The following is a 19195-nucleotide window of genomic DNA, read 5'->3' as shown; positions in this document are numbered from 1 at the left end:
GGAAAACACAGCGACGCTTCATCAGAGGCTGCACTGAGGATGTTACCAAGTACGGTAACGAAACGTCTGCGGAACAACAAACCAGCTTGGCGAGCCAACCAACCTCAACACCCACAACCCGAGCTACAGATCTACTCCAAAACCTTAGACACCTTCTTCACTATCCTGTATACCTGGGAAGGCATTTTCAAGGAACTATGAACCTGCACTCCAAGGTCTCTGTTTATCAACACTCACTGGGACCTTACCAGTAAGCGTATCAGTCTGCCCTTATTTGCCTTTCCAAAGCGTCGCACTTCACACTTATCCAAGTATCCATCGGCCACTCCTCGACCCATCGGCCCATATGATCAAGCTCCCATTGTACTCTGAGATGACCTTCTTCGCTGTTCACTACCTCTCCAATTTTGGTGTGATCTGCAAACTTACCAAACATACCTCCTATGTTCACATCCAAATCATTTATATAAATAATAAAAATCAGTGGACCGATCCTGATGGCATAACGCTAGTCACAGACCTCTGGTCTGAAAAGCGACCCTCCACCAGAACTCGGTCTTCCCTTCAAACCAGTTCTGTATCCAAATGGCTAGTTCTCCCTGATTCTGTGTGATCTACCCTTGCTAACCAGTCTACCGTGTGGAACCTTGTCAAATGGCTTACTGAAGTCCATATAGATCACATCCGCCAGTCTGCCCTCATCAATCCACTTTGTTTCTTCTTCAAAAAACACAAGCATATTAGTGAGACGTGACTTCCCACACACAAAGCCACGTTGACAATCCCTAATCATTTCCTGCCGCTCCAAATACATGTAAATCCTGTCCCTCAGATTCCCTCCAACAACTTGCCCACCACCAATGTTAGCCTATAGTTCCCTGGCTTTCCTTTACCACCTTTCTTAAATAGTGGCACCATGTTACCCAACCTCCAGTCTTACAGCACCTCACCTGTGGCTGTTGATGATACAAATATCTCAGCAAAGGCCCAGCAACCACTTTCTTAGCTTCCCACAGAGTTCTAAGGTACACCTGATCAGGTCCCAGGGATTTATCCACCTTTATGCATTTTAAGACATCCAGCACCTCCTCCGCTGTAATATGGACATTTTTCAAGATGTCACTATTTATTTCCCCATGTTCTCCATCTTCGATATCCTTCTCCACAGTAAACAGTGATGCAAAATCCTCTTAGTATCTCCTCCATCTTCTGCAATTCCACAAAGAGCCAGCCTTGCTGATCTTTAAGAGGCCCTATTCTCTCCCTTCTTACTTTTTTGTCCTTAATGTATTTGTAGAATCCCTTTGGATTCTCCTTAACCCTATTTGCCAAAGCTATCTCATGTCCCCTTTTTGCCTTCCTGATCTCCCTCTTAAGTATACTCCTACTGCCTTTGTACTCTTCTAGGGATTCACTTGCTGTCTATACTCTTGTTATCTCATTGTTTTGAAGGCTTCACATTTTCCAGCCCTCCCTTCACCTGCGAATGTCCACCCCTAATAAACTTTTGGAAATTCTTGCCTAATAACATCAAAATTGACCTTCCTCCAATTTAGAACTTTAACTTTTATTATTAACAGTCTATCCTTTTCCATACTATTTTAAAACTAACAGAATTATAGTCACTGACCCCAAAGCGTTCCCCCACTGACACCTCAGTCACCTGCCTGCCTGAGGTGAAAGAATCTCAAATTTCTACCACCCTTTTAATTGAGACAGCGAACAAAAATGTGACTGAAAGATCCCATAGTACAATTACAAAAAACAGCAAGGCAGTTATCCTTGGAGTCCTGACTAATACTTTATCCTTCAAATCAACGTCGCCAGAACAGATAAAGTGATCGTTGTGACATTATTTGCACCAGCTTGTTGCTTGCAAACTGGCTGCCTTGTTTCCTGCATCACGATGGTAACTACACCTCAAAAGTGCATTACTGACTGTAAGTGAGAACGTAATTCAATCCACCCGAGTTTGCTAAATTTCAAGGCGTACACAAAAACTATTTTTTTTAAGAAAGCCTTCCTAGCACAAAATAAAAGATAGTTGCATGCATTTTATGGTTTTAGTGACAATCAGTAATGGAGAAGGTAAAGGGGTAAAAACATGACTTTGCAGCACTGAGTGGGGAAGAGCAGCTCATCCCCTCCCCATCCGAGGCTCTGAGTCCAGGGGTGAAAGGTCACCCTGCGGCCTACAAGCCGAGGCTTCCCTGTCAAGCGCCCGAATCGCTCTGGCGCGAGAGGTGACCACCTCCGGGGCCGTGCGGGCTTTGGGCTGGGGTGAAGCGCCGTCTGCATTGGTCTCGAAGCGCCGTGCACTATCCAATACTCACGGAGGAGCCGCACCCAGAGCCCACGATGCGCCATCGTCTCCCTGCAAGCGGCGGTCACTCACCCAATGACAACCCACCAGGCCCCCGAGCCGACAGCTGCCCTATCTGCCTGAACCCAAAACCGAGGCCAAACCTTCGCCAGTACACACGTCCCGCAGCAACCAACTTTCCACGCTCAATGTTCGATCTTCTTTTGATTCGAATTTAACGTTCTTGGTGTATTTCTTCCTTTTTTACAAATTGGGCGGTCGACGACGTTGCCTAAATAAGGTGGAGCGGGCTTCGCGTTCGCGCGGGATTCTGGGAGATGTAGTTCTCTCGTTGCTGCGTCATGAGCCTATTCTGTACATGTGTATGAATGGCACAACAGGTCTGTCAGCATCTGTAAAGAATGGAGGACATGAAATAAGTTGAACCTTGTGCATGAGGATAAACAGACGTTGTTTTAAATGCTTTCCTTCCCTCCTAATTTTCGATGCTGTTTGCAATCTGGGATGCTTAAAAGGAGACAATATCGGTTGCATAGAAGAAATTACAAAAACGTTGCAACCAAACCTGAGACATCGTTTGTTTACAATGTATTGTGCAAATGCAGTGTGTTCCATTTGCCAGCTCTGCCCCTAATCAATCCCCACGAGGGACTTGGTCCAGAAGCAAACAATGTTCTCTGGGGTCTGAAGGTCGCAAACCATGCCCATGAACACCATAGCTTAAATTCTTATGTTTGCATATGTTTAGTGTTTGAATGAGGTACAGCAACAAGTATTGAAAATCATTGTGGATAAAAGTTTCTGCTAAATGTCCATCTATACCTTCTTCTATTTTAAAGATATGAACGAAAATAGGATCAGTCCTGGGTCTACTGCTTTTCGTCATTTATCTAAATGATTTGGATGTGAACATAGGAGGTATAGTTAGTAAGTTTGCAGATGATACCAAAATTGGAGGTGTAGTCAACAGCAAAGAACGTCATTTCAGAGTTCAACAGGGCCTTGATCAGATAGGACAAAGGGCTGAGGAGTGGCAGATGAGGTTTAATTTAGATAAATGTGAGCTGCGGCATTTTGGAAAGATAAATCAGGACAGGACTTATACACTTAATGGTAACGTCCTGGAGTGTGTTGCTGAACAATCCTTAAAAGTGGAGCCGCAGGTAGATAGAAGGTGTTTGGTATGCTTGCCTGAAAACCAACTCTCCATTGGCCCAACTCTCCACTGTTTTTCTGAAGAAGGGTCCAGACCTGAAACGTCAGCTTTCCTGCTCCTCGGCCTGCTGTGTTCATCCAGCTCTACACCTTGTTATCTCAAACAGACTGGACTGTGATCTCTTATGATTACAAAGATAATGAGGGACTGACAAAACCCTGCTCAACAAGTCACCCCTGCAGATTATGTTTGTGTTTTCTTTTCTCCTCTACCGTCAAAATTGGCCTTCCTCCAATTTAGAATTCTGACTTTTAGATCAGGTTTATCCTTTTCCATAACTATTTTAAAACTAATGGAATTATGCCCCAAGTAGGTACGTTCACATACTGAATGAGAAAATTTTCTTGTACACACTTAACAAATTCCTCTCCATCTGATCCCTTAACACTATGGCACTTTGAGTCTGCTCCGGCGATCAACTGATTTTAATCTTAACTCGACATTCTTGTATCGCACCAACCTCCACCTCCCCCCTCTGGATAATCTTTCATCCCCTTGGTAATCAAGAATCTATCTACTTCTGTCTTAGGAATATTTATGGGGAGCCAGTGAAAAAAAAGGTGGGCCAAGAAGCCTCCTTCTATTGTGTATCAATATGAGATTCTGTGGACAAGTCCCTAGGGAGCTGCAAAGACTTAGACTTCCGAGTGAACTGCAGCTGTCATCTCCTCATAGGACCAAGATGATAGGGTAAGGGGTGGGTCTGGGTGGGATGCTGCTTGGCAGGTCAATATGGACTTGATGGGCTGAATGGCCTGTTTCCAGCCATAGGGGTGCTATGAGTCTAAAAAGACTCTCTCAACTCAAATGCTGGAATTCACTCATGGTCAAAAGGAATCAGAGCTACAGAATCTCAACCATTCTGCAAAACTAAGGATCATGAAGGCAACATCAATTATTGGTAACCTCCACTCCAACGGCAGCAATGTTCAACTGTCCACTCAGAAACATTTTTTTTAAATACTTTTATCTTACAACTTATTTCTGATCTGTGTGTTGTGTTACTAATTCTTCCCCTATGGAATGATTAATGAACTCACTCTTTGTTAACTCAAGAAAGCCTTGATGAATTGGCTCCTTTCAAGTTATACATTAATTTAGGCCTGGGAGAAAGATATCCACAAAGGAAAGGATCTTTTTCAAATTAAATTTTGTTGCAACCAACCATGAGGATGAGCAAGTAAAGAAAGGGAGCTAGTTCATTCGTTTTACCCAGAAGCTTAACACAAAAACATAGAAAATAAAAGCAGGAGTAGGCCATTCAGCCCTTCGAACTTGCTCTGCCATTTGATTCGATTGTAGCTGATCATCCAACTCAGTCTCCTGTTCCTGCTTTCTCCCCATACCTTCTGGTCCCTAACTTCTACTTGAAAGCACTCAATATTTTGGCCTCAACCACTTATGGCAACAATCATAGAGTCATACAGCACAGAAACAGACCCTTCAGTCCAACTCATCCATGCCGACCAGATATCCTAAGCTGAACTAATCTTATTTGCTGTGGATCTGGAGATGGCAGATTTCCTTCCCTAAAAAGGAATTCATCAACCAGGTGGGGGATTTTCAGAACCATTGGCAGCAGTCATTATTACTTTAGTTTTTAAAAAGCAGAGTAAAAATCTGGAATTAAAAATTGAATCTTCTATCTATCAGAAGGTTAGAAGTGGGGATGTTCTCCTCATCAGAAACTGAAGCAGTCCATATCAAAATAAGGCAAGAGCCAGAGAACACACAGGCTCACTTGCAAATGTGGCAAGTAACATTCATGCCATATAAATGCCAGGCCATAACAATCTCCAATAAGAAAAACAAGCTAACCATAACCTCTTGGACTTTCATTGGGGTTATCATTATTGATTGGGGAGTGGAATTCAGTAACCTGGGCGTTACCATTGACCTGAAACTCAACTGGACTCACCACAAACTGTTCACCTTCTCAACAGCAACTTTTAAAAAATTATTCATTCACAGGATGAGGGCATTGCTGGCTAGACCAGTATTTATTTCCCATCCCAGAGGGCAGTTAAAGAGTCAACCACATTGCTGTCGGTCTGGAGGCCAGATCAGGTAAGGATGGCAGTTTCCTTCCTTAAAGGATATTAGTGAACCAGATGTTTTTTTCCTGACAAATGACAATGGATTCATGGTCATCATTAGACTCTTCATTCATTGAATTCAAATTCCACCATCTAGCATGGCAGGGTTCAAACCTTTGAGCCCAGGTCTCCAGGACATAGCCTAGTGGTATTACTGTAGGACTGTAGGTAATCACCTCCCCAAAGAATGGGCTATAATTAAGGGTGGGTAATAAATGCTAGCACAGTCAGTGACATCCACATTCCACAAGCAAATTTTTTTTTAAAAAAATCACCAACTGTCATGGTGGGAATTCAAGCCCATCTCCCTAGAATGTTATTACTCTCACTGATGCAGTTATGGACAAATTACATCTACAACATGCAGATTGGCGAGGACGAGATTAGACCTGGAATGTGTTTCCTTCTTCTCTAGATGATTGCTCTGGGTACCTGGGAAGTTAGATCAGCTGCCTCATTTCTCAACTATTATTTGTCACATGAACTGTGGGGGTGGGGGTGGTGATGGCGATGGCGATGGCCTAGTGGTATTGTCACTGAACTGTTAATCCAGACACCCAGACTACATTCTGGGGACCTGGGTTCAAATCCTGCCACAGCAGATGGTGGATTTGAATTCAATAAATATCTGGAATTAACAATCTAATGATGACTGTGAATCCATTGTCAATTGTTGGAAAAACCCATCTGGTTCACTAGTGTCCTTTAGGGAAGGAAACTGCCATCCTTACCTGGTCTGGCCTACATGTGACTCCAGACCCACAGCAATGTGGTTGACATTGAACTACCCTCGGGGCAATTAGGGGTGGGCAATAAATGCAGCCTAGCCAGCAACACCCTCATCCCATAAACAAATAAAGGGAAAAAAAAATAGCATTGCAGACCAAAAAGATGGTGCCTGCTCCTTTAAATGGGCACAGCAGCCCCATTACCACAAGTAAAATGTTTTAAAAAATCCAAAGCCACTTCAACAGCAACTGAAGAATGAGATGTGTGTAAGGCAATGGGAGCAGGAATTGCATGGCAGATTGCTCAGTAAGGCGTTTGAGTGCAAGTATGTGAGGGGGTACAGTGGATCATGTCAGTCGGGGAAGGAGTTCAGGGAAACACTTAAGCATCCCTTGCAGGAAGGAGGCTTGGCAGGGTCATGGTTATGACAGGAGTAGGAGGGGGTCAGTTTTAAATTTCGCCAGACATTTGAGGTGGTTTTAATCCTGCGGTCCAAACCCTCTGATCTCTGACTCAAACCCGGAGTTCAGGACTTTTGCGGATGATTTCAGACGCTGGGTTATTGCCGAATGAACTTCAAAGAGATCCCAATGAGCATTGTTCAGAGCAAGTTCATTCTCCTCTCTGACACTATCTATCTGGAGAGAGAAAGATATGGGCCACTTATCAGGACAGCCTGTAAGAAAGGAACGCACCAATTTGCAGCTCATTGTTACGGAGGACTGAAGGAAAATTACCCCAGTCAGAGCAGTGAAAGGACCAACACTTACTCCAATCACCCTACCCCTTTTCATCTCCCCTCCCCTGTCTCTGGGTAGGGGTACAACTGGCAAAGCCAATAATTAATGCCCAACTCAGCATTCTCGATAAGATGATGACAAGACTTTACCCAGTGCATAGAAGTACTCCAATAATGGAATTCCTAGATGCTCATATTAGATTAGTAACACAAATAAATGAACATATGAAATAGGAGCACATGTAGGCCATTCTGCCCATCAAACATGCTCTGCCATTCAATAAGATCTCTTTTTGATTCAAATTCCACATTGCCATCTAACTCCAAATAGGCTCGATTCCCCTGCTCAACTGGAATCGATTTATCTCAATCTTAAAAAGTATTCAATGAGGAGGCAAAGAACAAAACACAAGTTCAAATCTCACCATGTAATTTAAAAAAACTTTTTAAAAATTCTAGAAATAAAGGGGCTAGCAATGTAAAAAGGGTCACACTCTTTTTATTTGATGTATAAACAATATATTCATTTATCCAGTTAAAAGTGTTGGACCAAAATAAAACAAACAGGCAAAATGCCACAAAAAAAGAGTGAAATTCTAAGATAATGTACGTGCATTTTTTAAGAAAAAGATTAGTTTTGCTGAACCTGGTTAAATGTGGAACCTTGGAAAACACACCAACCATAAAATAGTTCTAGGTCTAATGTTGTAACATAATGTTTAACACAGAGCACTAAGGTGATTGGTGCTTTAAGGCAATCACATGACCAAGCAGCTTGATTGGGCTCAGGGACATCTGAAACGGCAAACCAATCCAACAGCAGCAAATGCATCAGCCGTGCAAGTGTGCACCTTGGCTTTTACTGGACTGAAGTACAGATTTTCTAACAGCAGTGTGGGTGTACATAATTCACGTGCACTCCAGTGATTCATGGCAGCAACTCACCATCATCTTCTCAAGGGTAATTACGACGGGTAATAAATGCTAGCCATGCCAACAATGCTCACATCCGGTGGAAAAAGACAAAACAAAAATTCATGGGACCAGGAGGAACTAAGGTTTTCTCCCTACCATCAGAATCTCTCTCTTACATAAAGAAAACAGGTTAACTTCCCATCCTTAAGACTATTATGTAGAGGTGATGACATTCAGAATGATCCAGACACAGTCAGGGAGTTCACTAAGAAGAGACAACCACAAGAAAACTCAAAGAGTCTGGTTCCATATTACTTTCACATCTCCCCACCCCACACACGATCCCCTTCCTAACCCACTAAATAATCTTGATCTGTTGGCGGAGTTTGAAATTGGTCCCTAAAAGTGCACAGTCCCATACACAGTCACAGCACTCCACGTACAGTTAATATCTCAACCAATTATTCCATAATGATATTGTCAAAAGCAAGGAGAGAACCCATTCTGACTCTGGGCTTGCAGTCAAGCAGTCAATGGCCTGGTTACTTCACGGAGAGCTGCCAGGAATCGGTGTAATGCCCAAACCACACAATTCCTCATCTTTAAGATATAACAACTCAGTGCAAGGCAAATATTATTCATTACGTGAGCAAAGACTTGGCCCATGCCCAGTTTCTTTAATATAAAAAGAAATAATAGAACAAATGTTTCTGTTTAAAAAAATGTGTTCATAAGGTATTTGGCAGGACAGTCGACTTAAGGCAAGGTGATCTTTAAAAGTACAAGAAGCCCCAGCTCCCCTCACTCTTCATCACTGTGAGTCTCTGTTTCGGAAACAGACAGATCCATCTTCCAAGCCAAAGTACACTCTTTCTGCCATGCCGATGAATAATCCCGTCTCTACCACTCCTGCAGAGGGACAGAGCATTTAAAAGTTAGAAGTACTTCATAGACATTTCAGGACCTTTAACTCTTTCCTCTTAAAGATGTGTTGGGTTATGGACCAGCATTTGTTATCTGTCCCTTCGAGAAGATAGTGATGGGCCACCTTCCTGAACCGCTGCCATCCAGGCACAGTTGTTAGACCCACAGTTTGGGAGGGAATTCCAGGATTTTGATATTGGGACAGTTGAGGAGATCTTGAAGGTAATGGACATTCCAATGTATCTTCTATCCTCTCTCCTCATCTCTTGAAGGGAATGAGAAATCTCCCAACACTGTGCCAATAACCAGTGCCTTGCCCAAAGGTAGTCTAGACAATGCAAGTACTTATCTAGGTTTTAGCATCAACAACCAGCTAAACCAACTGGACAACATCCCAACCAAATCACCTCACCTTCCTCCTCCTCTACGCTGGATTCAGTAACCGTGAGGTTATCAGATTGCCATAAAATTGGACAGGTTCGCTATTACGAAAGGAAATCTGCCGTCTTTATACAATCTGGTGACTCCAGTCCCACACCGACGTCGACCCTTAACCACCCTTTGAAGTGGCCTAAAAGACGGTCAATTGCATCAACTCAAAGGGGCAAAAATCAGGGTGACACTCAAATCCTGAGAATAAAAGGAAAACTGATACAAGTGTATTAAAAAACACAGCTTTCTGGACTGAATTAATTCAGATCAACCACATCAAACAGAGGTGACAATCTTTTAGAACATGCAACTAATTTGGAGATAGTAGCATAGTGGTAAAGTTATTGGAGTAGTAATCTAGAGGCCAGGGCCAGAGGCAAGTTCAAATACTTCCATGACAGCTTGGGCAGGGGGGTGGAATTTAAATTCAGTTAAGAAAGAAATCTGGAATAAGTCTCAGGAACAAAACAACTCAATTCAAGAGGATTTTGTGAACAAATTCTCTCCAGAGAATGAAATCGGCCTCCCTTACCCTGTCGGGCCTACATGCGACTCCAGGCCAACAGTAAGGTGGTTGACTCTTAACAGGCCCAGCCAGCCAATCAGTTCACAGAAGCTTCAGGGATGAGTGACAAACGTTGACCCCACACTCCAAGAATGAAAGAAAGAAAACATCAGTAACTGCTAAGAACTGGATGTAACTCTATGGCACAGAAATGGACACAGGCACCCACTTAGTTGGAGAAAGAATGCACATGCAAAATAAAGCCAGCAAAAGCTTATACGTGAAAGAGAAGTGGAAGAGGTGGTCAGCATACTAAAAGGAAGAACAGAATATGCACACAAAAGGCTGCGAAGGAAAGGGACAGTTTACACTAATCCTCTAAATCCAGACCAACCTTATGCCTAAAAGAGTCAGAATCATACAAATACATAAGAGACCTGAGTATGTACTATTAGAAGTACAATATTACCTACACTTGTCTCACTTTCCAGCACTAGGCCCATAGCCTTGAATGTTATGACATATCAAATACTCATCCAAGTACTTTTTAAAGGTTGAGAGGTTTCCTGCCCTGACTACCCTCTCAGGCAGGGCATTCCAGAACACCACCACCTTCTGGGAGAAAAATATTTCCCACCAATACCGTCTAATCATCCTACCTTAGGCTCCCCCCTCAACCTTCTCTGCTCCAAAGAAAACAATCCAAGTTTATCCAGCCTCTCTGAGATGCTCCATCCCAGGCAACACCCCCTCCAGTGTAATCACATCTTTCCTATTGTGTGTTCGCTTCTGGTCACCATCACTCCAACTGTGGCTTAACCAAGGTTCTGGGCAACTCCAACAAGAACCTCCCTGCTCTTATAATCTTTGCCACAACTGATCAAGGCAAGCATCCCATTTGTCTTAACTACCTTATTAACCTGTCCTGCCTACTTCCAGGATCTGTGGACAAACACCCCAAGATTCCTTTGAGCTTTCTAGTGTCCTGCCACTCGAGTCCTCCTTTGCTTTGTTCTTTCTTCCAAAGTGCATCACCTCACATCAATCAGGGTTAAATTCCAACTACCACTGATCCAACCAGTTTACATCTTGCTGTAACCAAAGACCTTCCCTCCTCACCAGCTAATTTGTGTCATCTGCAAACTTATCATCCCTCCCACTTTCTCATCTAGAGATATTTATGACTATCTCAAACAATAAAGGGACCCAGCACTGATACCTGTGGTGTCGACACTGCACACAGAGCTACAGTCTTTCTTGTTTCTGTACATCGCTCAACTGTTACTAGCAGGCAGCTTACACACACTAGCAAAACTTACTGTGACATCTGAAGGTGACTGCAAACTATTAGCCCATTAAAACTGTGTATCTACATTTAGAATTTAAGCAATTTCCTTACCTGGAATCATTTTAATGCTGACATTCACCTTTCTCCAATCAGAGACGCTATTAAACTTCCAATCCAGAATGAAATTCCCATTATCCGTCACCACTGGTCCCTAGGATTAATCAAAATGTTGAAAGGGCTCAATTCTCTCTCAGCTCTCAATTCCTGGACATTAAAAGCCCAAAAGAACACACTTAAGATCCCTGGTTGCCATTTGTCATTTTACGAGACATTAACCAAGGCTCAGGTGAGAGTACCACCCAATAGGAGCCTTAAGATAGGTTCAAATCCCAAACAAGCATCAAGTCTAAGCTGACACACCAGTGCAGGGCTGGGGTCATGGCATACTCTGGATGAGATTTTAAAAACAAGGCCCAATATCCATATTACACAGAAATAAAAGATCTTATTTCAGAAAGTAGAGGGTTCTATACCTCTGGCCAACTGATTTGCTTAGGTGTGTACCAGTTTAAAAGGTTTAAAAAGTTAAAAACATTTAAAAGGCATCTGGATGAATATCTGAATAGGCTTCACATTAATTAAGGGTAAGATGGTGGTGTAGTTGTAAATCATTGAATGAGCAATCCAGAAACAAAAGCCAAATTGGGATCGCTCAGTGGTTAGCATTGCTGCCTCACAGCACCAGGGACCCAGGTTCGATTCCACCCTTGGATGACTGTCTGTGTGGAGTTTGCACATTCTCCACGTGTCTGCGTGGGTTTCCTCTGGGTGCTCCAGTTTCTTCCAACAGTCCAAAGATGCGCAGGGTAGGTGGATTAGCCATTCTCCTTGCCCCTCATGATTTTATAAACCGCCAGGGTTGGAGCTATAGGGAGAGGCTGCAAAGGCTGGGGCTATTTTCTCTGGAGCGTCAGAGGCTGAGGGGTGACCTTATAGAGGTTTATAAAATCATGAGGAGCATGGATAGGGTAAATAGGCAAGGTCTTTTCCCTGGGGTGAGAGAGTCCAAAACTAGAGGGCATAGGTTTAAGGTGAGAGGGGAAAGATATAAAAGGGACCTAAAGGACAACTTTTTCACAGAGGGTGGTGCCTGTACAGAATGAGCTGCCAGAGGAAGTGGGCAAGGCTGGTACGATTACAACATTTAAAAGGCATCTGGATGAATATATGAATAGGAAGGGTTTAAGAGGGATATGGGCCAAATGCTGGAAAAAGGGACTAGATTTATACAGGATATCTGGTCAGCATGGATGAGTTGGCCCAAAGAGTCTATTTTCCGTGTTGTGTATCTTTACGACTCTAGATGTTGTAACTGTACCAGCCTCCACCACTTCCTCTGGCAGCTCGTTCCATACACGCACCACCTTCTACGTGAAAAGGTTGCCCTTAGGTCCCTTTTAAATCTTTCCCCACTCATTTGAAGCCTATTCCTTCTTTTTTGGGACTCCCCTACTCTGGGGAAAGACCTTGACTATTCACCCAAATCCATGTCCCTCATGTCTTTATAAGCTAAGGTCCGATGAAAAGAAAAATAAGTAGAGATAAGGTTTATATTCAAACAGGATCTCTTTAAAGGGAAAGCTCCAAACATCAACATGCCTGCTTTGATCTAGAAAAGCGTTTTTGATTAAAACATGGATGAGCGGTCCAGCTAACTTCTGTACTTACAGCTTTATTGACAGCTATTCGTAATTTTGCTTCCCCACCAAATTTGGCAGCAATCGCCTTGGTAACTGGCACATAAGCCATCGGGATGACTTCAATCGGAACACCTTTTTTCCATTTTTCACCGAGACTTTTTGAATCTTTCCTGAAAAAAAAAAAAGAATTCAAAAGATTACACGGCACAAACAAAAACTGTAAACTGCAGGAATTTACAATACTACTGAGCTGAAAGGCCTTCAGCTGAATCCAGAAAAAAGACTTCGAACCATTGGAGGATTGCATCAAATACACATCATTTACAAAGACACTTACTCTTATTGAACATAGAACAGTACAGGCCAAGCCCTTCGGCCCATGATGTTGTGCCAACCTATTATCCTATTAAGATCAATCTACCCTGCATGCCCTACATTTCACTATCCATGTGCCTATCCAAGAGTTGCTTAAATATCCCTAATGAACCAGACTCCACTACCACTGCCGGCAGCGCACTCCATGCACCCACCACTCTGTGTGAAGAACCGACCTCTGACATCTCCCCTATACCTTCCTCCAATCACCTTAAAATTATGCCCCCTCGTAATAGTTATTTCCGCCCTGGGAAAAAGACTCTGGCTATCCACTCTATCTATGCCTCTTATCATCTTGTACATCTCCATCAAGTCACCTCTCATCCTTCATCGTTCCAATGAAAAATGCCCTAGCTCCCTCAACCTTTCCTCACAAGACCTACCCTCCAGTCCAGGCAGCATCCTGGTAAATCTCCTCTGCACCCTCACACAGGGTACAAACAAAGGTGCTAACAACCCAGCCAGCCACTCACCTGTAATCTGCAACTACAATGAACTTCTTGGCACAGCCAGCAACAATCTTCTCCTGAGTCAAGCATCCTCTGTTGGAAAAGGGCAGGGGAGGAAACAGTGTTAGATTCAAAACGCTCACCCTTCTATCAGTCCTGACTAGAAACTTCCCAATGGGCTGAATAGCCTCCTTCTACACAGTAACACTTCTGCAACTCTGTGGATGCAGGAGGAAGATTGTTTGGCCAATCAAACTAAGTTTTTTCCCTCAAAGCTCTGGTCACGCGCGGAGAATTCCTACCTTGCAACATGTTTATTTTAACCCCGCCCAGACAAGAGTTGTGGGGGGGGGGGGGGGGGGGGGGGGGGGGGGGGGGGGGGGGGAGAAGGAGGGGGTGGTGGGGGGTGGTGGGGAGAGAGGCGTGATGGTGGGAGGGCGGTGAATGTTGAGACTGGAGCAATAACACATTATTCCCTCAGTGAAAGAATAACTGGGGAAGTCACACTAAGGAGATTAAGACTAAAGTAGTATTCTTGAGCATTATTTGTTTAACGTTATGGAAGAGGAACAGGCTCCACAACCTGTTCTTGCTCCAAGGAACATCCTGCACTTTTTGATAAATGCACATCCTTTCTATATCTAATATAGAAACAGCAAATACTCACCCTCCACCTTTGATTAAGTTAAGGTCACAGTCCACCTCATCTGCACCATCAATAGCAACATCGAGCTAAGAGTCATGGCAAAAGAAAATAAAAACATGTCAGTCCAGTTAACGTACAGCAACGCAGCTGTCCACGCAGATTGTTTAGCACATTATACAAGGCACTTTTGTTTTAAACCACAAGATGAAGGAACAGAACTAGACCATCCAGCCCATTGAGTCTGCTCCATCACGCAATGAAATAATAGATGATTGGATAATCCTCAACCCCATCTTCCAGCCTTATCCTCATAACCTTAGATTGCCTTACTGACTAAAAACATGTCTATATCAGCCTTGAATATATTGAACAACCCAGCCTCGATAGCCCTCTGTGGTAAAGAATTCCACTGATTCACTACCTTTGAGAAACAATTCCTTATCTGCCTTAAACATCCAACCCTTATTCTGAGATTATGTCCTCTGATCCTAGACTCTTCTTCAAGGGGAAAACAACCTCTCAGCATCTAGCCTGTAAAGTCCCTAAGAATCTTATATGATGGAATAAGGTCTCTCATTTCCCTAAACTCTAATGAGTACAGTCCCAATCTACTCAACATATCCTCATAAGAAAATCCCTCCACACCCAAAATCAACTTAGTGAACTTCTCTGGACTACCTCCAATAGAAGTATATCTTTCCCAAGATAAAGGGGACAAAACTATTCACAATATCGCAACTATGGTCTGACTGGTGCCTGTTTGGTTTTAGCAAATCCCAACTACTTTTATGCTCCATTCCCTTTGAAATAAAGATCAACTTTCTATTTGCCTTCCTATTACCCACAGCACTTGGAATCTAGTTCTTTGTAATTTGTGCAGGAGGATCCCAAAATCCATCCATGCTGCAGCTTTCTGTAGTCTTTTTCCATTTAAATAATATTCAGCTCTTCTATTCTTCCTTCCAAAGTGCATAACTTCATATTTCCCCACATTTTATTCTATCTGCCAAGTTTTTGCCCACTCACTCAACCTGCAAATTCTCATCCTCACCGCTCCCCTTCCCACCTATGTCTGTCAACCTTAACTTTTTATAAACAGTTCCTGCTTCAGCTCCTTGTCAAAATCTAAGGGTTCACCCCAAATCCGCCTTGCTAAGATGGGAATGAGCTGCATTCTTGAACTGCTACAGTACATGTGGGTTAGGTGCACCAACAATGGGGTTAGGATCGAGTCCCTGGACTTTGACACTGTGACCTGAAAGGTATTAGGACAGCAATTAGAATGTTACCATTTACTGTAAGGAGAGTCAAATACAAAAGTAGGGGGTTATCCTACAGTTATGCACGGAATAGTGAGCCTACATCTGACCTACTGGTCACCTCGTTGACGAAAGATATAAATTCAGTGGAAACTGTTCAGAGAAAACTCTCAGTATGAATGGCTATAATGGGTGGGTTGTCTAATGAGGCAAGGTTGGACCAGCTATCCTTGTATCCACTGAAAATCAGAGAACTAAGAGGTGATGACTGAAACATACAAAATCGCAGAAACACTTGACATGTGGGGAGAACGCATCCCCCCCTTGTTTGGGAGAATCTAGGACGAGAGGTCACTGTTTGAAAATATTCAGCCGCCCATCTAAAATAGAGGAATTGAAATTTCTTCTCTGTTATAAATCTTTGCAGCTTTCTTCCTGAAAAAGGTAATGGGAGCAGAGACATTGAATATTTCTAATGCTGAGGTAGACGGATTCTTGTCACACAAGGAGTCGAGAAGTTATCAGGTGTAGACGAGAATGTGAACGAGGTTATAATCAAATCAGCCATGATCTCATTGAATGGCAGAGGTGGCTCGAGGGGGCAAAATACCTCGATTCCTTATTCACGTGTTTGTAAAAAGAATAGTTATGTATTTTGAAGTCAAGCTGGCTTGCAATACAGAGTGAAGTTTGGGATTGATTGTGTTCCAATGTAGCTGCTGTCTTTGTCCCTGTAGGTGGTAGAGTTTTCAGGTCTAGAAGACACTGTAGAAGTAACTTAATGTGGTGGAGGGAGTGAATGTTCAAGGTGCTTGATGGGTAAAGGGTGGACAATTTTATTTGAAATTTAAGAGCCTGGAGCAGTGCTGTGTAACATTTTTGCCTGATTTACACTCCTGTTGCATAATGTACAAACAAACATTCTGCTTCCCATGTTCACTGTTCATATGACATATAAGCCATCAGCAGCTCTGGCAGTATCTGAAGAGAGAAACAGAGATAGTTATTCAGTCAGAAGTGATGAGCACTTTCAAAAGGGGAAACATTAACTCTGTTTCTTTCTCCACAGATGCTGGCTGACTGTTGTGCTTTTCCAGCATGCTGTTTTTATGCCAGATTTCCAGCAGCCACAATATTTCACTCACACATGGAAATTCTATTTGTTTTGCTAGCCCTCGGACATCCCCCTCCTGAAACAAGCAGCACAACGAAAGACAGAAAAACGTGCCCTACCTCAGGGTGCCTGTCCAGGTCACTGAGAGTCAACTGATGCTGTAGGATTAGTTGACGAGCCTGAAGGAGGAGAACAAAGACAGATACGCAGTTAGACACACTGTTGTTCTGCCATTCGCACATTTTGATCAATTAATCTGAACTAATAACATCCTTTCTCTCCCAGCACTCTACACTCCACCAACACCATTTCCCCCCCCTCCCCCACAACTATAGCATAAGTGCTGCCCCTACCAAAACTTCACATCAGCTCCAATGGCCAGTCATTTAGACTCAAAACATTAGTTTGTTCTTTCTCCATGAATGCTCCCTGACCTGCTGTGATCACCAGCATTTGTTGTTTCTAGTACAGTTTGACTGGAGCTACTAAAGATTGAGTACAAAGGGCTGCAGTCCTACTGTGAGGAAGCTGACCATCAGTGCACTTGCATGGAAAGTTCATTAATAGTCAAACAATTCACACAAATTTCATACAAAAAAGGTATCTCCTCAGAGGTTCAATAGTTATTTCAATCAGCCTGCTGTGAGACACCTCGCAAAGGTGGGATTTGAACCAGGACTCAGGGTTAGAGACAACGTCACTGCACCACAAGGCTCTTTTTGGAGAGTCAGAGATGTACAGCATGGAAACAGACCCTTCTGTCCAAGACATCCATACTGACCAGGTATCCTCAATTAACCTTGTCCCATTTGCCAGATTTGGCCCATATCCCTCTAAACCCTTCCTATTCATGTACCCATCCAGATGTCTTTTAAATGTTGTAATTGTACAAGCTTCCACCAATTCCTCTGGCAGCCCATTCCCATACACGCACCACCCTCTGCGTGAAAACGTTGCCCCTTAGATTCCTTCTAAATCTTTCCCCTCTCATTTTAAATGTATGTCCTCTAGTTTTGGAATCTCCTACCCTGGGAAAAAGACCTTGTCTATTAACCGTATCCATGCCCCTCAGGGTTTTATAAATCTCTAATATGGTCACCTCTCAACCTCTGATGCTGCAAGGAATATAGCATCAGCAAAACTACAACTTTCTTGCAGTAATCACAGGCATCACCAGAAACATTCTGAACCACTGTTATAGAAGATCACCAGATAAACAGCCCCCTTGGCTTTAAACTCCTATTGCATTCAAAAACAAGCTCTGGTTGAGAAGTTACAACTGGCTCCAATGCCCGAGTGTTAGAGAGAGAGATCATCAATGGCTCATTACTATCAAGTGACTTGTGGAAAGGGCATGTATACAGACAGGAGAGGATTAAAAAAATTCAGACTGTGCAAGGGTGCAACTCTTTTTCACAGTCAGACGCTCAATGCCCAGGTCTGCCAGGAACAGACTGCAGGTTAAGAACTGAAGCCAACCGGGAAATAACAGCCACCCAATTCTCATTCAGTTCCCTAGTTTGCAGTCAAAATTAAAACAATGACAGGTGGTGAGCACTTATCTAAAGTTATCATTTGTATTTTTTTTAAAAATGAAGTATTCTACCAACAGGGGAATGACACTCAGCTACTTCCATACTGATTTGCATTGTACAAAAGTGGTGATGAAAGATTTGCCTTACAATAACTCCTGACCATGTAGCCCAAAACATGACTCAATCCTTCACAGGATTACTTAGAACATAAAACAGTACAGCACAGTAACAGGCCCTTCAGCCCAACCACAATGCTACTCCAAACTAATCCCATCTGCCTTCACATGGTCCGTTCCCTTCTATTCTCTGCCTGTTCATATCTGCTTTTACCAACTTGCCTAGCACGCGTTCCAGGAACCCACCACTGTGTGAAAACCTGCCTTGCACATCTCTTTTAAACTTTCCCCATCTCACCTTAAACCTATGCCTGCTAGTATTTCACATTTCCACTCTGGGAAAGAGACTCCGACACTCCCCCCTATCCATGTCTCAAAATTTTACTGCTGTCAGGTCACCCCCTCAGCCTCTTATACTTTCTTATAGCTAATACACTCCATCCCAGGCAACATCCTGGAAAACCTCGTCTGCATCCTCTCCAAAGCCTCCACATCCTTCATATAGTGTGGCAACCAGAACTGTACGAAGTACTCCAAATGTGGCCTGATCAAAGTCTGACACAGTTTCAACATGACTTGCCAACTTCTATACTCATTGCCCTGACCAATGAAGGTAAACATGCCATACACCGTCTTTACCACCTTATCCACTTGTGTTGCGACTTTTAGGGAGCTATGGACTTGGACCTCTGATCCTTCTGTAGATCAGACCTAAGAGCCCTGCCATTTATTGTACACTTCCCTCTTGCATTTAATCTCCCAAAATGCATCACCTCACACTTGTCCAGATTAAATTCCATTTACCATTTCTCTGACAACAAGGTGCAGGGCTGG

The 19195-nt window shown here is 43.2% G+C and overlaps 1 protein-coding gene across 2 annotated transcripts in view; it reads right to left on the bottom strand.

The window, feature by feature from the left end:
* Positions 1-7582: 7582 nt before the first annotated feature.
* rpia (ribose 5-phosphate isomerase A (ribose 5-phosphate epimerase)) overlaps positions 7583-19195 on the bottom strand; it is a 24113-nt gene continuing 12500 nt past the window's right edge. Inside the window, exons 4-9 of one of the 2 annotated variants that reach the window (XM_020534915.2) lie at positions 16830-16889; positions 14359-14423; positions 13716-13784; positions 12896-13037; positions 11279-11378; positions 7583-8927 (exon numbers count right to left, since the gene is read on the bottom strand). In XM_020534915.2, the coding sequence (XP_020390504.1) occupies positions 8830-8927; positions 11279-11378; positions 12896-13037; positions 13716-13784; positions 14359-14423; positions 16830-16889 (534 nt within the window). In that variant the 3' untranslated portion in view covers positions 7583-8829. Of the gene's footprint in view, positions 8928-9906; positions 10024-11278; positions 11379-12895; positions 13038-13715; positions 13785-14358; positions 14424-16829; positions 16890-19195 lie in introns of those variants that run through there. The other variant, XM_048600416.1, reaches the window with a different exon arrangement.

Source organism: Rhincodon typus, chromosome 1 (genome assembly GCF_021869965.1).
Source record: "Rhincodon typus isolate 14 chromosome 1, sRhiTyp1.1, whole genome shotgun sequence".
NCBI classification, from domain to species: Eukaryota; Metazoa; Chordata; class Chondrichthyes; order Orectolobiformes; family Rhincodontidae; genus Rhincodon; species Rhincodon typus.
The sequence above is the reverse complement of the archived record's forward strand: the minus strand, read 5'-3'. Positions and strand labels throughout refer to the sequence as shown.